The sequence below is a fragment of the Pseudomassariella vexata genome (genome assembly GCF_002105095.1).
Source record: "Pseudomassariella vexata strain CBS 129021 chromosome Unknown BCR38scaffold_10, whole genome shotgun sequence".
In the NCBI taxonomy this organism is placed as follows: Eukaryota; Fungi; Ascomycota; class Sordariomycetes; order Amphisphaeriales; family Pseudomassariaceae; genus Pseudomassariella; species Pseudomassariella vexata.
The window spans coordinates 1,735,894-1,751,665 of NW_024467965.1; the positions used below are offsets into that span (position 1 = coordinate 1,735,894).

At 48.9% G+C, this 15,772-nt stretch overlaps 5 protein-coding genes across 5 annotated transcripts; 4 read left to right on the top strand and 1 right to left on the bottom strand.

Moving 5' to 3' along the window:
- Positions 1–248: 248 nt before the first annotated feature.
- BCR38DRAFT_459480 (major facilitator superfamily domain-containing protein) lies at positions 249–1,980 on the top strand (the record flags this gene model as incomplete). Its single annotated transcript, XM_040862290.1, has 3 exons — positions 249–754; positions 810–1,753; positions 1,943–1,980. The coding sequence occupies 3 exons, from the start codon at positions 249–251 to the stop codon at positions 1,978–1,980; spliced, it is 1,488 nt and encodes a 495-aa protein (XP_040713755.1).
- Positions 1,981–2,203: 223 nt separating this feature from the next.
- Positions 2,204–3,222, bottom strand: BCR38DRAFT_459481 (Fructosamine kinase-domain-containing protein; the record flags this gene model as incomplete). The annotated part of the gene is made up of 2 exons (XM_040862291.1): positions 2,204–2,947; positions 3,076–3,222. The coding sequence occupies 2 exons, from the start codon at positions 3,220–3,222 to the stop codon at positions 2,204–2,206; spliced, it is 891 nt and encodes a 296-aa protein (XP_040713756.1).
- A 571-nt stretch (positions 3,223–3,793) lies between these two features.
- BCR38DRAFT_411531 (uncharacterized protein) lies at positions 3,794–6,368 on the top strand (the record flags this gene model as incomplete). The annotated part of the gene is made up of 3 exons (XM_040858589.1): positions 3,794–3,796; positions 3,867–4,709; positions 4,749–6,368. The coding sequence occupies 3 exons, from the start codon at positions 3,794–3,796 to the stop codon at positions 6,366–6,368; spliced, it is 2,466 nt and encodes an 821-aa protein (XP_040713757.1).
- Positions 6,369–9,987: 3,619 nt separating this feature from the next.
- On the top strand, positions 9,988–11,796 carry BCR38DRAFT_396739 (Alpha/Beta hydrolase protein). The gene is made up of 7 exons (XM_040857654.1): positions 9,988–10,219; positions 10,286–10,360; positions 10,414–10,544; positions 10,601–10,705; positions 10,769–11,266; positions 11,336–11,545; positions 11,596–11,796. Exons 1-7 carry the CDS (start codon positions 10,115–10,117, stop codon positions 11,729–11,731), a joined length of 1,260 nt encoding a protein of 419 aa, XP_040713758.1. The 5' UTR covers positions 9,988–10,114; the 3' UTR covers positions 11,732–11,796.
- A 2,996-nt stretch (positions 11,797–14,792) lies between these two features.
- On the top strand, positions 14,793–15,763 carry BCR38DRAFT_347642 (vacuolar iron transporter Ccc1; the record flags this gene model as incomplete). The annotated part of the gene is made up of 2 exons (XM_040856361.1): positions 14,793–15,175; positions 15,241–15,763. The coding sequence occupies 2 exons, from the start codon at positions 14,793–14,795 to the stop codon at positions 15,761–15,763; spliced, it is 906 nt and encodes a 301-aa protein (XP_040713759.1).
- Between the last annotated feature and the right edge of the window lie 9 nt (positions 15,764–15,772).

Consider the following 15,772-nt stretch of genomic DNA (forward strand, 5'->3'; position numbering starts at 1 on the left):
TTTTGGATTTGGGGCTAATGAAGAGTTTGTCGCAGTTGGATCTTTCCTCTATTCAAGTATTTTACCTAAACTAGCACATATCGGCATGCAAACATCCTGTTCATGCTCCAAATGGCTTAGTCCAGAATCCGGCTAGAACTGTTGCAGGGGGACTGCGTGTGCACCATAATGGAATGCAAAACACCACAAGTAAGCCCCCAACCTCCAAAAGAGTTCATATCAAACCCATAACCATAATACCTACCAAAATGTCCAGAAACTCCCCACCACCGCCCAAGCAGACTGAGGAAGAACAACGAGCTCCCCCATCCACCACCACCCCTGCATATTCCGCTTTCTCCCGCCACCAAAAGAACACCATCCTCGCCCTCGCCGCCTCGGCCGGCTGGTTCTCCTCCATCAGCAGCTTCATCTACTTCCCCGCGATCCCAGTCCTCGCCGCGGACCTTGACGTGAGTGTTGAGAAGATCAAACTTACCGTGACATCATACCTCATCAAGTCGGGGATTTTCCCCGCCATCATGGGCGATGCCGCCGACCGGTTTGGACGACGGCCCGTGTTGTTGCTGGGCTTGTTCGTATACCTGTGTGCGAATGTTGGCTTGGCTTTGCAGTCGAATTTTGGACTATTGTTTTTCTTTCGTATGGTGCAGAGTGCAGGTGTCTCGGGCACGTACTCGATTGCGTATGGAGTCTTGGGTGACCTTTTCACGCCCGCCGAGAGGGGTGAGTATTCGGGGATCATGTCTTTTTTGTATGTTGAGAGAACTGAAACGTTGGATCTTGATTGCTGACTCTAAGATTCAAAGCCTGAATACTTCACCTAGTATTGGGCCCGTGCTGAGTGGGCTGTTACTACTTCGTTGGTCGTGGCGATCAATATTTTGGTTTCTGTCGGCCGCTACCCCTTGTTGTTTGGTCCCGATGATCCTGTTTCTTCCAGAGACAGCAAGAAATATTGTCCAAGATGGCACTGTGACCGCAAAGGGCTTCAACCGGCCCCTGATATCGGCCCTTGTTCCTCAAGTGTCCTTCTCAAGATGTCCGGAAGTTCTCGTCGAACCTGTCAAGAAGAAACACAGGCACTTTCCCAATGCTATAGCGTCTCTTAAACTCGTGAGGATTCCCAATACGGCTATTATCCTTCTCGCATACGGTGTCAACTATGCGACATACACCTGCTTGCAAGCCTCCCTCTCCACAATATTTCTCGAAGTCTATGGAATCACAGGCGTAGCTGCAGGGCTCATCTACCTTCCCTTCGGGTGTGCCTGCGCGATAGCTGCGTTCGCAACTGGTACCCTCCTGGACTGTAACTATAGACGGACAGCCACTGAAGCCGGCATCGCGGTCGACAAACGCAAGATCGGCGACCTTCTCAAATTTCCCATTGAACGGGCCAGAACACGCACTATAAAGCTTTTCGTGGCGCTGAGCGCGGCCTTGATCGTTGGCTATGGCTGGCAGCTCAATACCAAGACTTCAATGGCTGGGCCTCTTGTTGAGCAATTCTTCATCGGTCTCACCATCCAGTCGCTTTTCACGGCGTTGAATACGTTGATTGTAGATATACATCAAAACTGCCCATATACTGCACAGGCGGCTTGCAACTTTGTTCGTTGCGAGATGGCTGCGGCGGATCTCGCGGCTTTGGACCCATTGTTGCGAAGTCTGGGCCCGGGCTGGTCTTTTGTCATTCTGGCTGCGCTTGTCTTCTTCCTCGTTCCACTGTTGTTGCTCTTGGAGTGGCGAGGTATGCATTGGAGACAGGCACATGCATCGAGGCAACGCGATCTCGGTCAATCCGCCTGCGAGACTCAAATGGACAGTTTTATTGGGCGCGATATGAGTGTCTCTAGCAATATGTTACCAGCGAACAGAGACCAAAATAACACCAAATTTCTCATTAGGGGCTAGTAAATGCCCTGCTCTCGCTAACCAGCCCTAAAGCGCTCCTGGGTTCTTGCATGTACTGTCTAGGACTTATCGTAAACAATAACAAGGCATGCAGTTGAAAGTGTCTCCAATCAACCCAAGTCCAAAGGAGTAAAGGTGGCCATAAGGGCCTTAAATACAGAAAGGTGCACCTCTTAGCTGCAGTAACAGTAAAACGGAAAAGCCAGGGGTTCATAGTCGAAGGCTGGTGCGGTCCGACAGACTGCCCAAATACATTTAGGGTGTCTTCACGCAAACATAAACCAACTCAATCACCGTCCTTGAGATACTTGTTGATTAGGTACGATAGCTCCTCAAAAGCCAGCTGCCGCGTCTTCGCGCCCGGAAAAGCCAGTGAATTCATGATTAGTGTTTCAACTGAATACAAACGGTTCCGATCATCAGCTTCATCACGCGGCTCACTCGGGGGGTAGTTCTTGAAGTATTCGTCTCGGTATGTCTTATCCGTCATCTGGTGGTGCGCGCACCGCCAGATGCCCACCTCTTTCTCGTGGTGGGCGTAGTAAGCACAAGCATCATAGATGTATATCTCGTCCGTGAACTCATCGGTTCCGATGTTGCTTTCCCACAAGTCACCGTGGATCAGACATGGTTTTATGGAGCGGCCTTCTGTCGTGAGGGGGTCGAGGAGTCGGGGAATCAGGTGTTCGAGTGTAATTTGCATCACGTCGTCGAGTTCCTGCCACAAGCCGTTGACTTTCTTCTCGAGCTGGTAAACATCGTTCATAAGTCTCTTGAAGAAGGATGTCCAGCTATCGTCCCATGTCGTGTTGAGCGGCTTTTCCCCATCGTATGTCGTGCAGTGGAACCCGAATTTTCCATTGGGCGACTGACTTTTGCGGTGCAGCTCAGCGAGCTTTTTTCCAAGTTGCACGGGGTCGGGAAGCTCGTGGGTGATGTTGAGATAGTCACAGACGAAGAAGTAGGTTCCTTTCCGGTCTTGCCATTCACCATATCCGCGTGGCCTTGGGGCAATTCCCGGCAGAGTGTCCTAGATTTCTTGCATTGATCTGTGCTCGCCGAGCACGCGTTCAGCAGCGTCATAAGTTCTCAGAGTCTGGGTGGAGAATGGCAAGTTATCTCTCAAGTTTTATGTGTGTATAGGGAGTTGGAGTATACCTTAAGGAAATACGAACGAGGTGAGCCATCGCGAGTTTGCGCATCAATCCTCGAAGTCTCGGCCCACGTCGACGTGCCGTATCTGTTCACACCCATGATCACATCGCCTTCTTCCAGTACTGCCTCTGTGTTCAGGGCAACTTCCATACTTTTGAATTGCCGTGCTGCTTACTTGATACTATAGCAGCGTCAAGCTGGGAGATTCTCGAGTTGGCGACTGCGGCACTGCGGTTCATTTCGGTCAGTGCCTTGAAGTCGACCGGCTCTCCTCGACCATCTTCAAGGCTAGCTGGCAATATGGGTCCTTGTTTGGACTCCGCCATGATAGTTAACGCGAAGGGATTATAGCAGCCTTGGGTAGTATTGATGTGGGAATGAGTAAGGGTTTCTTGGTATCTGGGTCAATCTTTCCTCGTTAGAAGGGTATTGAGACATGTTCAAGAGCCAAACCTGTCCCATCGAGATGCGGGGTAATTTCGTAGGATCTGGACGTGCAGGGAAGGCTCCAAGTTGACAAGGATGGGTGTTGATACTCATGGGCCGCTACGATGGCGAGGCTGCGACTTCATAACTTCATTCCAAACAACCAGCCGCTGAAGAAACGTAGTCGTAAGACGTGATGAGATCCCTTCCCCAACAAGGGTTCGTCACAGCTACGTAGGATCGGTACCATCGTAACCTAGCAGTAGCTTCTATTGGCAATCAGCCCGAATCAAATATGGTATGTTGAGAGCGCATGATTTATTTCATTTGCAGAAGAATCACGATATCAGCCGCCCATTTATTGACAGATATTACTGACGAACGCTCGCAACGGCAGTGGCAACGGTTTAAGGTCAAAGGAAGCACAAAGACTAAGTCGGCATCAACGGCGTCAGACCTACCCTCCGAGGAAGCCACGACTCACGACCCAACGAGCCTCCCCCATCAACGGCACTATTCTTCCGTACCGAGCTCTTCCGATACCACTTTGTACCCGAGCAGCCGAGTCACAAGAGAGAGCCCTGTCAGATATATATGGCCAACTCGCAGTATCCGAGAAGTCCTTGTCTCAACAACGCAAAAACTCGCAGGATAGAAGAGAGGACTTGAAACTCGTCAATTCACTTCTTGGTGTCTCTTGTCCGCCCGAAGAGGAACTCGTGGCTGGGCGTTCAGTGAGGAAGCAAGGAACCTGCGAAGACTTCGTGTCAAGTAACGAATTCCGGCAATGGCGTGGCATCGACTCTAGCCAGATCTTTTGGGCCCATGCACCCCCAGGAAGTGGCAAGTCAACTCTCTGTTCACTTGTGATCGATCGTCTGCTAGACGAAGGGCATATTTGTGCATATTATTTCTTCAAACATGAGGATCAACAGAAGAAAACACTAAGCAGAATGCTCCGTTACTTGGCACACCAGGTTGCAGCTCGAGTACCTGCAGCTTGCCGAGCATTGGCTGACCTAGCGCGAGCTGGTGTACGAGTCCAGAATGCAGACACATTTACTATTTGGAAGAGATTATATCTCTCAATACTATCCGATGTCGAAGGCCCTGAAATCTTCTGGGTTATTGATGGGATTGACGAATCAGAGTCGAGTAGGCAACTTATCGACCTCGTGGTCGCTACGAGTGGCTTCAAGATAACTCTCAGGGTTCTGCTTTTCAGCCGTCCAAACTAAAGCATTATCCAGGCCGTGCAGAGGGCAGGTAAAAAGACGCGGGTTGTCGATATGTCGCTACCAGTGAATGAAAACGACATACGCGCAGTAGTCGCTGAAGAGATCGACTATCTACCGTGTGATGAGACCTTCAAGATCGAGACCGTTGCCGAAATTACCAAACGCGCCCATAGCAATTTCCTTTGGGCTAGCTTAGTTTTCAAACGTGTAGCCAACTGTCGCCGCCAGGAACAGGTCAAGAAGGTCCTGCTGACTACCCCTGACGGCATGGACAAGCTGTACAGTCGGATGTTGGATGTCATCGCGGGGCTTGACATGCCAGAAGACGTGGTACTGGCAAGCATCTTTCTGTCATGGGCCATGTATGCCAAGACGCCACTAACTGTCGAAGAGTTGTCTGAACCCTACATTACTGAACTGAACTCCATTATGGATCTTAAGCACACGGTGAATGAGGTTTGTGGGCAATTCGTTACCGTCAACACCCATAACAGGGTCACGCTGGTTCATCACTCAGCCCACGAATATCTTAGAAGACATACGCACCACCCCTTCTCATTAGAACCACAAAAGTCACACGAAGAGATGTTCGGAAAGTGTCTCATCGCTCTTTGCGATAAAGATCTTCGCAGCAAGATCCATACACTCAAGGTTCCACAATTTTTGCGGTATGCGGCAACATCCTGGGCTTTTCATCTGGAGGGCTGCTCAATACAATCCGATCGAGTACTCAATGGTCTCGTGCGGTTTTTGAACGGTCCATTTCCACTGTCATGGATTCAATATCTCTCAATGACCGGCCATTTGTCGGAGCTCACGGGGGTCTCCCGTCGACTTACAGCGTTCGCGAAGAGACAAAAGGCGGACGCAAACAAACCTCCAATGCTACATAGGCTATCAGATTTGTCTCCCATTGAGACCTGGGCCACTGATCTGATGAAAATCCCACCGAAATTTGGACGAAACCTAACAGAAGATCCAGATTTAATTTACCGATGCATCCCAGCCCTGAGTCCTTCCTCCTCGGTCATATCCCAAAAATACGCTTCCAATCCGGCGACAACGCTGTCTATCTCGGGCATATCTAACGATGACTGGGATGATTGTTTAGCTCGCGTCTCAGTGAGCAGCGGCAAAGCAGTCCGACTCGCCTCTTCTGCTATGCACCTTGCTGTGGCGACCGACATCCCCCGAGGGACTATAACCCTATGGGATACCAGCATGTTTTTGGAATGCAAAGTTTTTAATATCAGACAACGAATTATCTCCATGGTATTCAACGATTCAGGATCACTCCTCGCGTGCTGTGGCATATCTCAAACCAAGGTCTGGAATGTGAAGGATGGCACGCTCGCCTTGACGACGAACAACCCATATCAGGAGCGAGCCATCGAGTTCAGATTCGACGATAGTGATTGCCTTTTTATGGTAACCGATATTCGCCGCGTTTACAAGCTGCCTATGGGTACTGAGACAAGTCTTCCATGCAGCTGGGTCCAACTGAGCCCGTTCACCATGGTGGAGACAGGTGTGCCGGAAGGTGTTTGGCTTGGGACACCAACTTCAGTTGCATTCAATAGTGACTGTAGTCAATTGGCCGTTGTTTACAAAGCATTCAATTCGGGTGTATAAATAATCGTATCAGCGAAAATCGACGTTGCTAAATCATTGTTTTTTGATGCCGAAATAAGGGTAAGGTTCTCGGTTTGATAGATAATATATTGGGGCTAATCGATTAGTAACCGATCGACTATCGATCTCTGATGGTATTGCCTGTTCCTCTGCAATTCGTGCACTTTCGATATTAAGCACTTCAGGGTAGACCAATTGGAATTCTTCGATAGCTTCGTCGACAATAGCTTGGCTAGAGCGATTGTCTGGGTATAATAGTGTTTGCCATTGAGGATCCAGTTGAAGGGTAGGCATTACTAATCGATCACTTGGCGGCAGATTGAATAACGGATTTGGACAGTCCAAAGAAAAACAAAGCGAAGATGCATCTCTGATCGATCAATGATCGACTACTGCTAGATCTTTCAATTGGAAGTTGTAAAGTTGTAAAAGTTCAAATCCAAATTACGAAAGGGTCAAGCGGTGAGATTCCAAGATGACATGTGGGTCACGTCGGAAAGACATATATGTGGAGAATGTAGACCCACATGTCATCTTGGCAACAGGGTGGAGTGTAGCTCGTCAAACTCCTCACAAGTCCCCCATAAGGAGCATTTTAGCTATTCCTGATGCGGGTTAGCGGATATATCCAAGTACAGATGTCTCAGTCAACCTCCTAAAGTATCTTATTAGCCGGCGAAATGAGACATAGGAGAGTTCTTCGATAATGAATGACATTTGAAGGCCACCAATCAAATGGAGGCTGTCAGTGTAAGGTTTCACGTAAATCTGTCTATACAGAATTTTGGAGGGCTGAAGAAGAGGACGACATTTGGCAAGCGCTGCTCTGCGAGATTCCCAGCAGACTTTCGCCAGGAGAATGTGGCGGCCAACGTGTTGCGTTCGGCCCTGATTCATTCCCGATTACGGTCGCATGGATGGTCTATTTAACGAAAGTACCCTGCCATGTTTGCCATCGAATTTGCAGAGGAGGATCTTGAAATCGAAGAAATACTTCCGCGCCGCTAGGTTGATCCCTTTTGACGACGGACGTTTCGGTGCAACTCCATCCCCGCGATGGGGTACAGATAGAACACCTCGCCATTTGTCACGGTGAGCACAATTGAAGAGTCAAAACACTCTAATGCACTGTATTGACTTAACGATTCTCGACAAGGAAAGAAAGAGAAACTAAAACAGGCTGGCTCACATCTGAGGATCTTCAATCCCGTCTTCAGATGGCCAGTGCTCCTACGGGTCCACAGCTAGTGGGTTTCGTTGCATCGTGACACCGGCCGTCACACCATTCGGAATAGAGGCTTGATCAGGACTCGAAAGAACTCGATATATAGATTAATTTTAAGAGTATGCTTTCAAAGTTAGAGAATTGTAAATCAGTCGATTACAGGGGGTGGTGCAACCATAAATAAGACGTGGGGTGGCGAGATGGTGGGGTGGTTAGATGATGGAAGCTGTGCGTTTCTACCTTGGACAAGGCATAGTTAATAGCCCCACTGTCTTGGGTCCGTAAGTCGAAGCTGACAACTGTACACCTCCCTGGGATCATAATCGTTAGTGCAGTGACTTACCAGGGTACTGGCCAATGCACTTAACCCGTTTCGGCCAGTAGTCGCTTTTCTAGTAATTTCTATGGAAAGGAGCATCTCAGCACTACACCACTACACAACCACAATGACTTCAGATCTTTTTTCGTGCCCCGCGAGGCATATCTATTAGTAGTTTATTAAACCTTTCAACCCTAAAAAAGCCTCGGTAACACTATACCGAACTTTCGCGCGATGAACGGATCAAAATTCAAGCTCTTCGTAAATAGGCTAAGTGATCTTACAACGAAATCGCCGTAAAGACACCGTACTTATATCAAGTCCAATGGGCTTGTAATAGGCTAGTCATAACTCAGCGGAATAAGCCAAAGATGGCTCTAATTAGGACCGGCATAATTACAGTAATAGCTCCAAGAAAACAACAAATACCGCTATATCACTTGGTATGATCTCCGATTGTTTTCACCGTCTAGTCTCTCATGATATAGCGACAAAGCAATTACAACGGCGTTAAGGTCACTAGGCTATCGAAGAGCTATTCGGCCCCGAAAAATCGCCCTCTCAGAAATAACTAGGCGTAATAGGGTGTCCTTTACTAGGAGTTTACTTCAAATCAAGCCAAATTGTCAGAGAACAGAATGCCATAGGCACCAGTGGGTGTCAGGACACTGAACGCAGGACACCGGCGGGCCGCCGGAGGGGTGTTTCGGACAAAAGACTCCCGAGTCATGATTACAATCTATGTGAAGCTTTGGGATGACGAGAGTCAAGATCCTTGGCATCGCCGACCCTGCTGTTATGCCGGGTCCAAGCGGCGGCCTAGCTATCTATATAAGGACCATCTCGAAGTAGGATAGGGAAGGAGTTGTCAGAGCCACAAGTGTCATCCGAGGCGGGCCGGCTTCCACCAGGTAGGAAGCCGTTTGTGGCGGCTAGAGAGCCGTTGAAGCCGTTTGCAGCGGATAGGGAATCGCTTGGTTGCAGATAAGGAGCCGCTGTCCAAGATATTGGCCGAAGTCGGAGGAACACAGACATACGGAAGCAAACATCCAGAATCCAAGAGAGAACCTCGGCTGGCTATAAGTAAGGAGTCGAGACGAAGGAAGATAGAGAGGGCAGAGATCAATGCATCACCATGGGCACCCCTACCTGAGACCGCCAGTGACCACCCGGTGCTACGTAGGAGGGACGCCCGTTACTCCCCATCACTCTGTACTATTGCCTTCGGCCTAGCCGTACCCTGACACAAATCCAGAAGATTAGGAGGACGTGGTCTTCTCTGATACTTGGGCAACGAATCACCCCTAATAGAAGCGATATGTTACAATCCATGAAACAGAAGACCTGAATACCTTTGCTCTATTACGTAGGAAACCTCACGGCTACATATTCTAGGGCCAATTTGCTAGTAGTTAAACGGGACACTTTTAGGAAAAGGGGTTTGTAGGAGTAACAGCACAGAAGTATATTAACTAGATACTCCCTCTCGTCCACTACTTCTTCCAAAATAACGCAGAACTCCGTGTTTCCAGCAAGGCGTTCATCGTAACCCACGGTCGATGATGGCCAAAGTTTACTGATGCAGACGGCCAGGGCCAAAATATAGTTAACTTCTAAGCGAGTGAGTTTGTGAAATAGAGACTGAATAACAAGAGGAACCTCTTGAGGCCAAAACCCCATAATCGAACACGGACATGAAAAGATCTCAATGCGATCTAAATATTTTCAAATCCCACTGCCGCTTTCCGAATTCGAGGCTTGCTCCATTCACGATACGTGATTCGTTTAGGTTGCAGCGCAAGACTGACCGCCAGCCTCCGACCTGGTTGGCGTGGCACGTGTAAATGAATCTAGACATCGGGCCGCCTAATATAGTTGAATCGATGGGTGAAAATTCGCCTCATCAAATTTGTTTGGAACCTTGAGTAGTGAATTGATAACTATCTAGACAAGCCTTTGAGACATCCGGACTACTGTATCGGTTTTGCAGACTTCCCCACACGAGTCCGATAGCCCTCGGACATGCGTCATTTGCCTTGATCTCAGCTTCTCGCACAATTCATTCTCCCATTCCTCCCGAATTTCTGCTGGATTCTTTTGTGAGATCAACAATAAATTAATTGTGCTACTTTCCGACTTGTCGTCGACTTGTCGTCTTTTTCTGGTGTTTGGTATCAAGTCTTGTCACCCACCTCATGTACTATGGCAGCTCCGGAAGGAAAGTTCTTCATCGAGAGTAAGCTGGCAACGCCCGCTCCGCATCATGCGAGCTTCAAGGCGTTATGGGAGACTAAATGGAAGCCATTGGTACGTACCCAAAATCAGTAGACCTAGCGTCATGCATGTTCAATGATCATACACTAACATTTACAGTGCGACAAGGGAGTTTACCCATTCATGTTTGGGTGCACCAAAGACTTCCAGCCCGTCATTGATGAGATTATCAAGGTAAGCTGAAAACTCGATAGAAATTAGCAATACTCATTACTCAACCGCCACAGAAAAACCTAAAGGAACCGTATGATTGGGACCAGTATGCCGAGTGTTTCTTTCCCAAAGCCCGGGAGCTGGCGGAAGCAGCCGAATTCGCAGAGAAAGATGGTAATAAGGAGAAAGCATCAGAGCTCTACTTGTTCGTGGTGACAAAATTCGACTATCTTCATACCTTGTGGCTAATACACAGTATAGACGAGCTTCAGCTCTGTATCGTATTGCTCGGTTCCCGGCACCAAGATCAGAAAAGCAGCGCTACGCCTGGGAGGAGGGCAAGAAGGTTGCTAGAAAGGGCTTGGGGTTTGCAATTATTCTTGGATGCGATTATCGTTCAAACCAGACTCACTGATAACTGTGGTGTAGCTTGCACGAGTTCCCCATGGTCCAGGTTGATATACCCCACGTCCACGCACAAGGCGATGATGGCAAGCTCTTGCCCGGCTTCTTCCATCTTCCCGCAACTGCATCGGTTTCAAACAAAGTGCCCCTGATTATCATCTTCACCGGACTCGATGGATATCGCACTGAACTGGCTGTCTGGAAAGAGGGCTGGAGAACATTAGGATGTGCTACTCTGATTGTCGAGATTCCTGGCACGGGCGACAATCCAGGCACACCTATTGATCCCACCAGCCCCGACCGGGTATGGAGCAGTATGTTTGACTGGATTGCCAAACAAGATGCTATTGACCAGAGCAAAATTGTGAACTGGGGCTTCAGCACGGGGGGGTATTACTCGATTCGCGTGGCTCATACGCATGCAGACAGGCTGAAGGGCGTGGTTGTGTTAGGTGGTGGATGTCATCATATGTTTGACCCTAAGTGGTTGGATCATGCTGATCATCTTGAATATCCGTTCGAGTAAGTGGCACTGCCCTTCCTTTACCAAATATCTTCACATAGGACCAAGATACTAATAAGCCTACACAGCCTCTCTCACACCTTATGCTACAAGTTTGGCTTCGGACATGACTTCGATCGCTTTAAGAAAGAAGCCAGTGATAAGTTCTCACTTTTGAATGATGGAACACTTACCAGGCCTTGCACGAAGCTCTTGTTGGTCAACGGGACAGAAGATGAGATTTTCCCTATCGACGACTACTATCTGTGCCTCCACCATGGGATGCCCAAAGAAGCTCGGTAATAAATCTCATCATTCCATAGCACAGATTAACTAACATATTGTCAAGGTTTATCGCGAATAGAAAACACATGGGTGAGCCAGAATCATTCCTCATCATCCTGCCATGGATATGGGAACTGCTGGGTATTCAAGGAAACACTGGACAGTTCATGTCTACGATTCCATTCAAGCCAAAGTACTAGGGCTAGAAAGCATCACGTTGTTTCTATTAACGTACCCCACAAGCAAGTTGGCCACTTTTTCTTGGCACCGTATGAATAACTTCAATAACTTTACTAAACTAAAAAATATTATTATTATTATTAAATACGCCGTAGGCTCGAAGCCCCCGGTACCTCTACTAGTACTCCCGTATGTCAAACCGTGCCCTAATGGCTGGACTAAATACATACGCTGCGTCGTCGGTTCGCCCTATTGGCGACTGCGTTGCGTTCACTACCATACTACGTTGGTTCTAAACCTACCAACAAAGTCCCCCCTGAGAAGATCGATGCTATCTGGGCCTTGAAGCTGTCCGACCCGTCCCTAGCAGCCACCTTACAATAGTCCCACTAACTACTGGTTCTCCCGTTGCCGTTGCGAGGTCTCTGCGAGAGTATAGTGGCCGTGGTGCGATAGCGGCCCGTAATCGTTCCCTCGGTCCTTCCAACAGCCTGCAAAAGAGGATTACGTGCTCTGCCGTCTCAGGGGCGTCGCCACAGCGGCATAGCGGCGAGTACACGCCAAAAGCCCCTGTCTTGAATAAGAAGGCTGCTAGTCCTATTTTTTCCGTCCTGATCTGGCACAGCGTAGACGCCTCCAGTCGGTTCAGGCCGAAATACTTGCCCCCTTTCGGTTTCTGCATCGAAGGGCCCTCCGGTTCCTCAGCGATAGCGCGTCGCTGGCAATCGTGATGCTCTGCTCCGGTGAGCCATCTCTTCCTCCAGTGGCTGAGGAGGGCAGCCGGGCACTAAGAAATAATAAGTCAAACTAATCGGAATCCTCTTCCTCGTACGTATCTTTATCATTCTCACAAGTACGAGCATTGTGTCCGGGCTCTCCGCAGATCCTACAGCGCTGTCGGCGTGGTTCGGCCGGTCTCGTACGACGACGATTTACACGTATATCATCCTGTAGCTGTTGTTCAATATCCCGTTGAGACTGTAAGTCCTGAGCGTCTCGTAAACTAAGAGATCCTCCATATTGTAGCTGTCGATTTTTAGTCCTTCGACGACGGCTTAGCTCTTGATTGGCCTTCCGAAGTGTAGTAACCTCATCCTCAACTAAAACTAACCGATGTATAACAGCCGTCGCACCACGTGAAAATTGGTCAATAGCCGTAAGTATTGTCGTCGGGGAGCTATTCTGATGCTGTACGATTCTGTTTTTAACGTATTCAGACTGGGATTGCGCCTCGGTTGGGTTATTTGGAGTCTTTGATTCCCAGATTAAGGGGGCGCCAGACGAGCTCACAGGAGGTGTAGGCGTATGTAGCTTAATATCCAGCTGTGAAATCACATATTCCGGGTCGTACAGAATAAGTCCTGTCCCCCTGAAACCTGCCTGGATATTCGACTTACTTATAGTCGTACGATACGCCCTATAGAATGCCGAAAAGAAATCCTCCTTCGAGATATGAGTTATATGCGCCCGTATTAGGTCTTCAATTTCTTGACTAGATTGTCGAGTATCGCATCGAGATAGTAGTCCGCGTTTTCGGTTAGCTAGAGTTATACGAGGGACATTGTAGAGTTGGGCAGCGCGTCGGATGCTTAATTCGGGTTTCGATTGAAGCGCCTGACACGCTAGAATCATGTCGCTTTCTTTCCAATTCGATCCCATCTTGGTATGTGTAAAGATGCTAATTAAAAGGTTGTTCGTACGGTGCCAAGAAAAAGTGGCCAACTTGCTTGTGGGGTACGTTAGTCTTTTTGATTTTACTGCTTTGATGTCTGTGAAGCCTTTCCGAATGGTGTCCGGATAAGCCACCACTATATACACCGTTATCGTTTTGGACAATTTCGGGGATCAATACGAGTACGTTTCCATTGAAGTTCACTTCAGGCGAATTTAAACACTGGCAGTCTGGGTATAATGTTGGTCGGTTTGCGCAAGGACCAATGTCCCATGGGGGGACCCCATTAAATACATAAGAGGGCCTGCTCCAAACGCACCTGGCACCTGAGGCCATCAAATTTCCACGTGTCACGCAACTCGACGGCTTTCGACCTCTTCTCTATTTATGTTGTAAAGGAGCAGAAGTAGTTCAAGTACCAAGTTTATACCAAAGGGGCCTTACCAAAACAGCATGGCTTCGGACAAGCTCGGCGTAATTTGTGTTCACCGAGATGGGGGTAGAAACAATGAGCGACTGGCACCAAACAGTGAAGAGCGGCCGTCCGAACTGCCGACTCCGTTAGGCCCGATGTCCGAGCCAAGCACCGGAGAGTGGATTAAGGACCGTAATTCTATTGCCGACAACCAATCAATATTAAGTTATATGTCATGCTACCGCAGGAGTCCTGCATTACACAGATACCCCTAAACATGGAAAGATGAGAGCTGAACTGAACTTAAATCTAAATCGGCGTCACAGTGGATCGAAGACTAGTTGCTGGGTCCCATGGCCAATCGGAAGCTGCTTATTCTGCCCCTCAACGTGACAATCCTGATTCGTTGGCACTTATACAAATCTCATGCGGACAATGCCACTTCTCATTTTCCATATCAGGCTACGATAGTCCCATGATCCACAAGTACAAAGAGCGGAAATGCTGCCATGTTCTGTAGACCTAGTGAGTCTCACTCATCTCAGACCCACAGCGTTGCCTTGTCAAGCGAGTGCCACCCAGTGGATTCTACAGTTACTCCCATATGCATCCGAGTTGACGTTCGAAGAACCCTTCGACTTCATAAGGCGAGCACCACCTAGTGCTGTACGCAAATACGCAGCATTCAAATCAACACACCTGGGCAAATCGAAACAGGCAAGCTCCAGACCGTAACTTGGAGGCACACATCATATCCACACCAGCACACTTAAGTACCGGAAGACTTTGAGGCTCGAGCATCCGCCCGGCTTCAAGACTACCTGGGCAAAACAACTCACTCTCTCCTCCCCGCGAGCTTCATTAGATAATAGTGAATTGGCCGGTGTCATCTGCTCATTCGGATTGCCACGCGGCTGCAACATCTACCCACTCAACAAAACAGTTTACACTTCATCTCCCTTTCCACAGTGGATGAGCGAAATCATTAAACAGGATGGCCGCATCTCCTCGTACCGAAACCGAACCCCTCCTTCCCCACAATCTCGAGAGCCAGATTTCGAACAAGATATTGAAATCCTGCGAACACGGCAACCACGCAACTAGCCGTGGGTACTGGGCAAGTATTAAATTCTTTCTCCGTCAGATCATCGGCCATGATGAGAAGAAGCGTTCCAATGTCGGTATACAAGCTCGGATGGTCTCTGACGCCATCATCGGACTCTCGGATGGCCTCACTGTCCCCTTTGCGCTCACTGCTGGCTTGTCTTCCGTCAGTGGCATTACTGCGCGAACCGTTATTTTTGGTGGATTGGCGGAGTTGATCGCGGGGGCTATCTCGATGGGACTTGGCGGGTATCTCGGTGCACGTAGTGAAGCGTAAGTCCCACTGGGTTTGGAGTTGATGCATTGTATACCTCTTACTGACCCTCCTCGCGACATAGCCAATCATGGAATGAGACCAAGAGAAGAGAGAACCTCCGCATTGCCACTGAGCCAGAGATGGCAGTTGCGGACGTCAAGGCCATCTTCGCATCCTATGATATTACTCCAGGCACTCTCGATGCTCTTGTCAATCAGCTATCGGCGTCCCCCAAGTTTGTTGAGTTTATTATGGAGTTTCATCACGGCACGCCGGAGCCAGCTTCTTCTCGAGCACTGCAGTCGGCTTTCACAATTGCGCTCGGATACATGTTAGGTGGTATTATTCCCCTGGTCCCCTATTTCTTTGTCGGGCAAGATGGCCCAGATCAGATCTTCCTCGCGCTATGGATATCAGTTGGCGTGATGGCTTTCGCCCTGTTCGTCTTTGGATATGTGAAGAACTGTGCCTTCTCGGGCTGGGCTGGTTGGCGATGCGTTAAGCAGGGTATCTACGGGGGCGGACAGATGGTAATTGTAGGTGGATCCGCTGCGGGATCGGCAGTTGCCTTGGTGAGGCTCTTCGACGGACTGGGAGAGTCTTGAGGTGCAGCT

Excerpts from the sequence above, each read along its gene's own strand:
- BCR38DRAFT_396739 (XM_040857654.1), top strand. The coding sequence starts at position 10,115 with ATGGCAGCTCCGGAAGGAAAGTTCTTCATCGAGAGTAAGCTGGCAACG. Across the intron at positions 10,706-10,768 it reads GTTGCTAGAAAGGGCTTGGG|CTTGCACGAGTTCCCCATGG; the intron begins GTTTGCAATTAT and ends ACTGTGGTGTAG. Across the intron at positions 11,267-11,335 it reads CATCTTGAATATCCGTTCGA|CCTCTCTCACACCTTATGCT; the intron begins GTAAGTGGCACT and ends AAGCCTACACAG.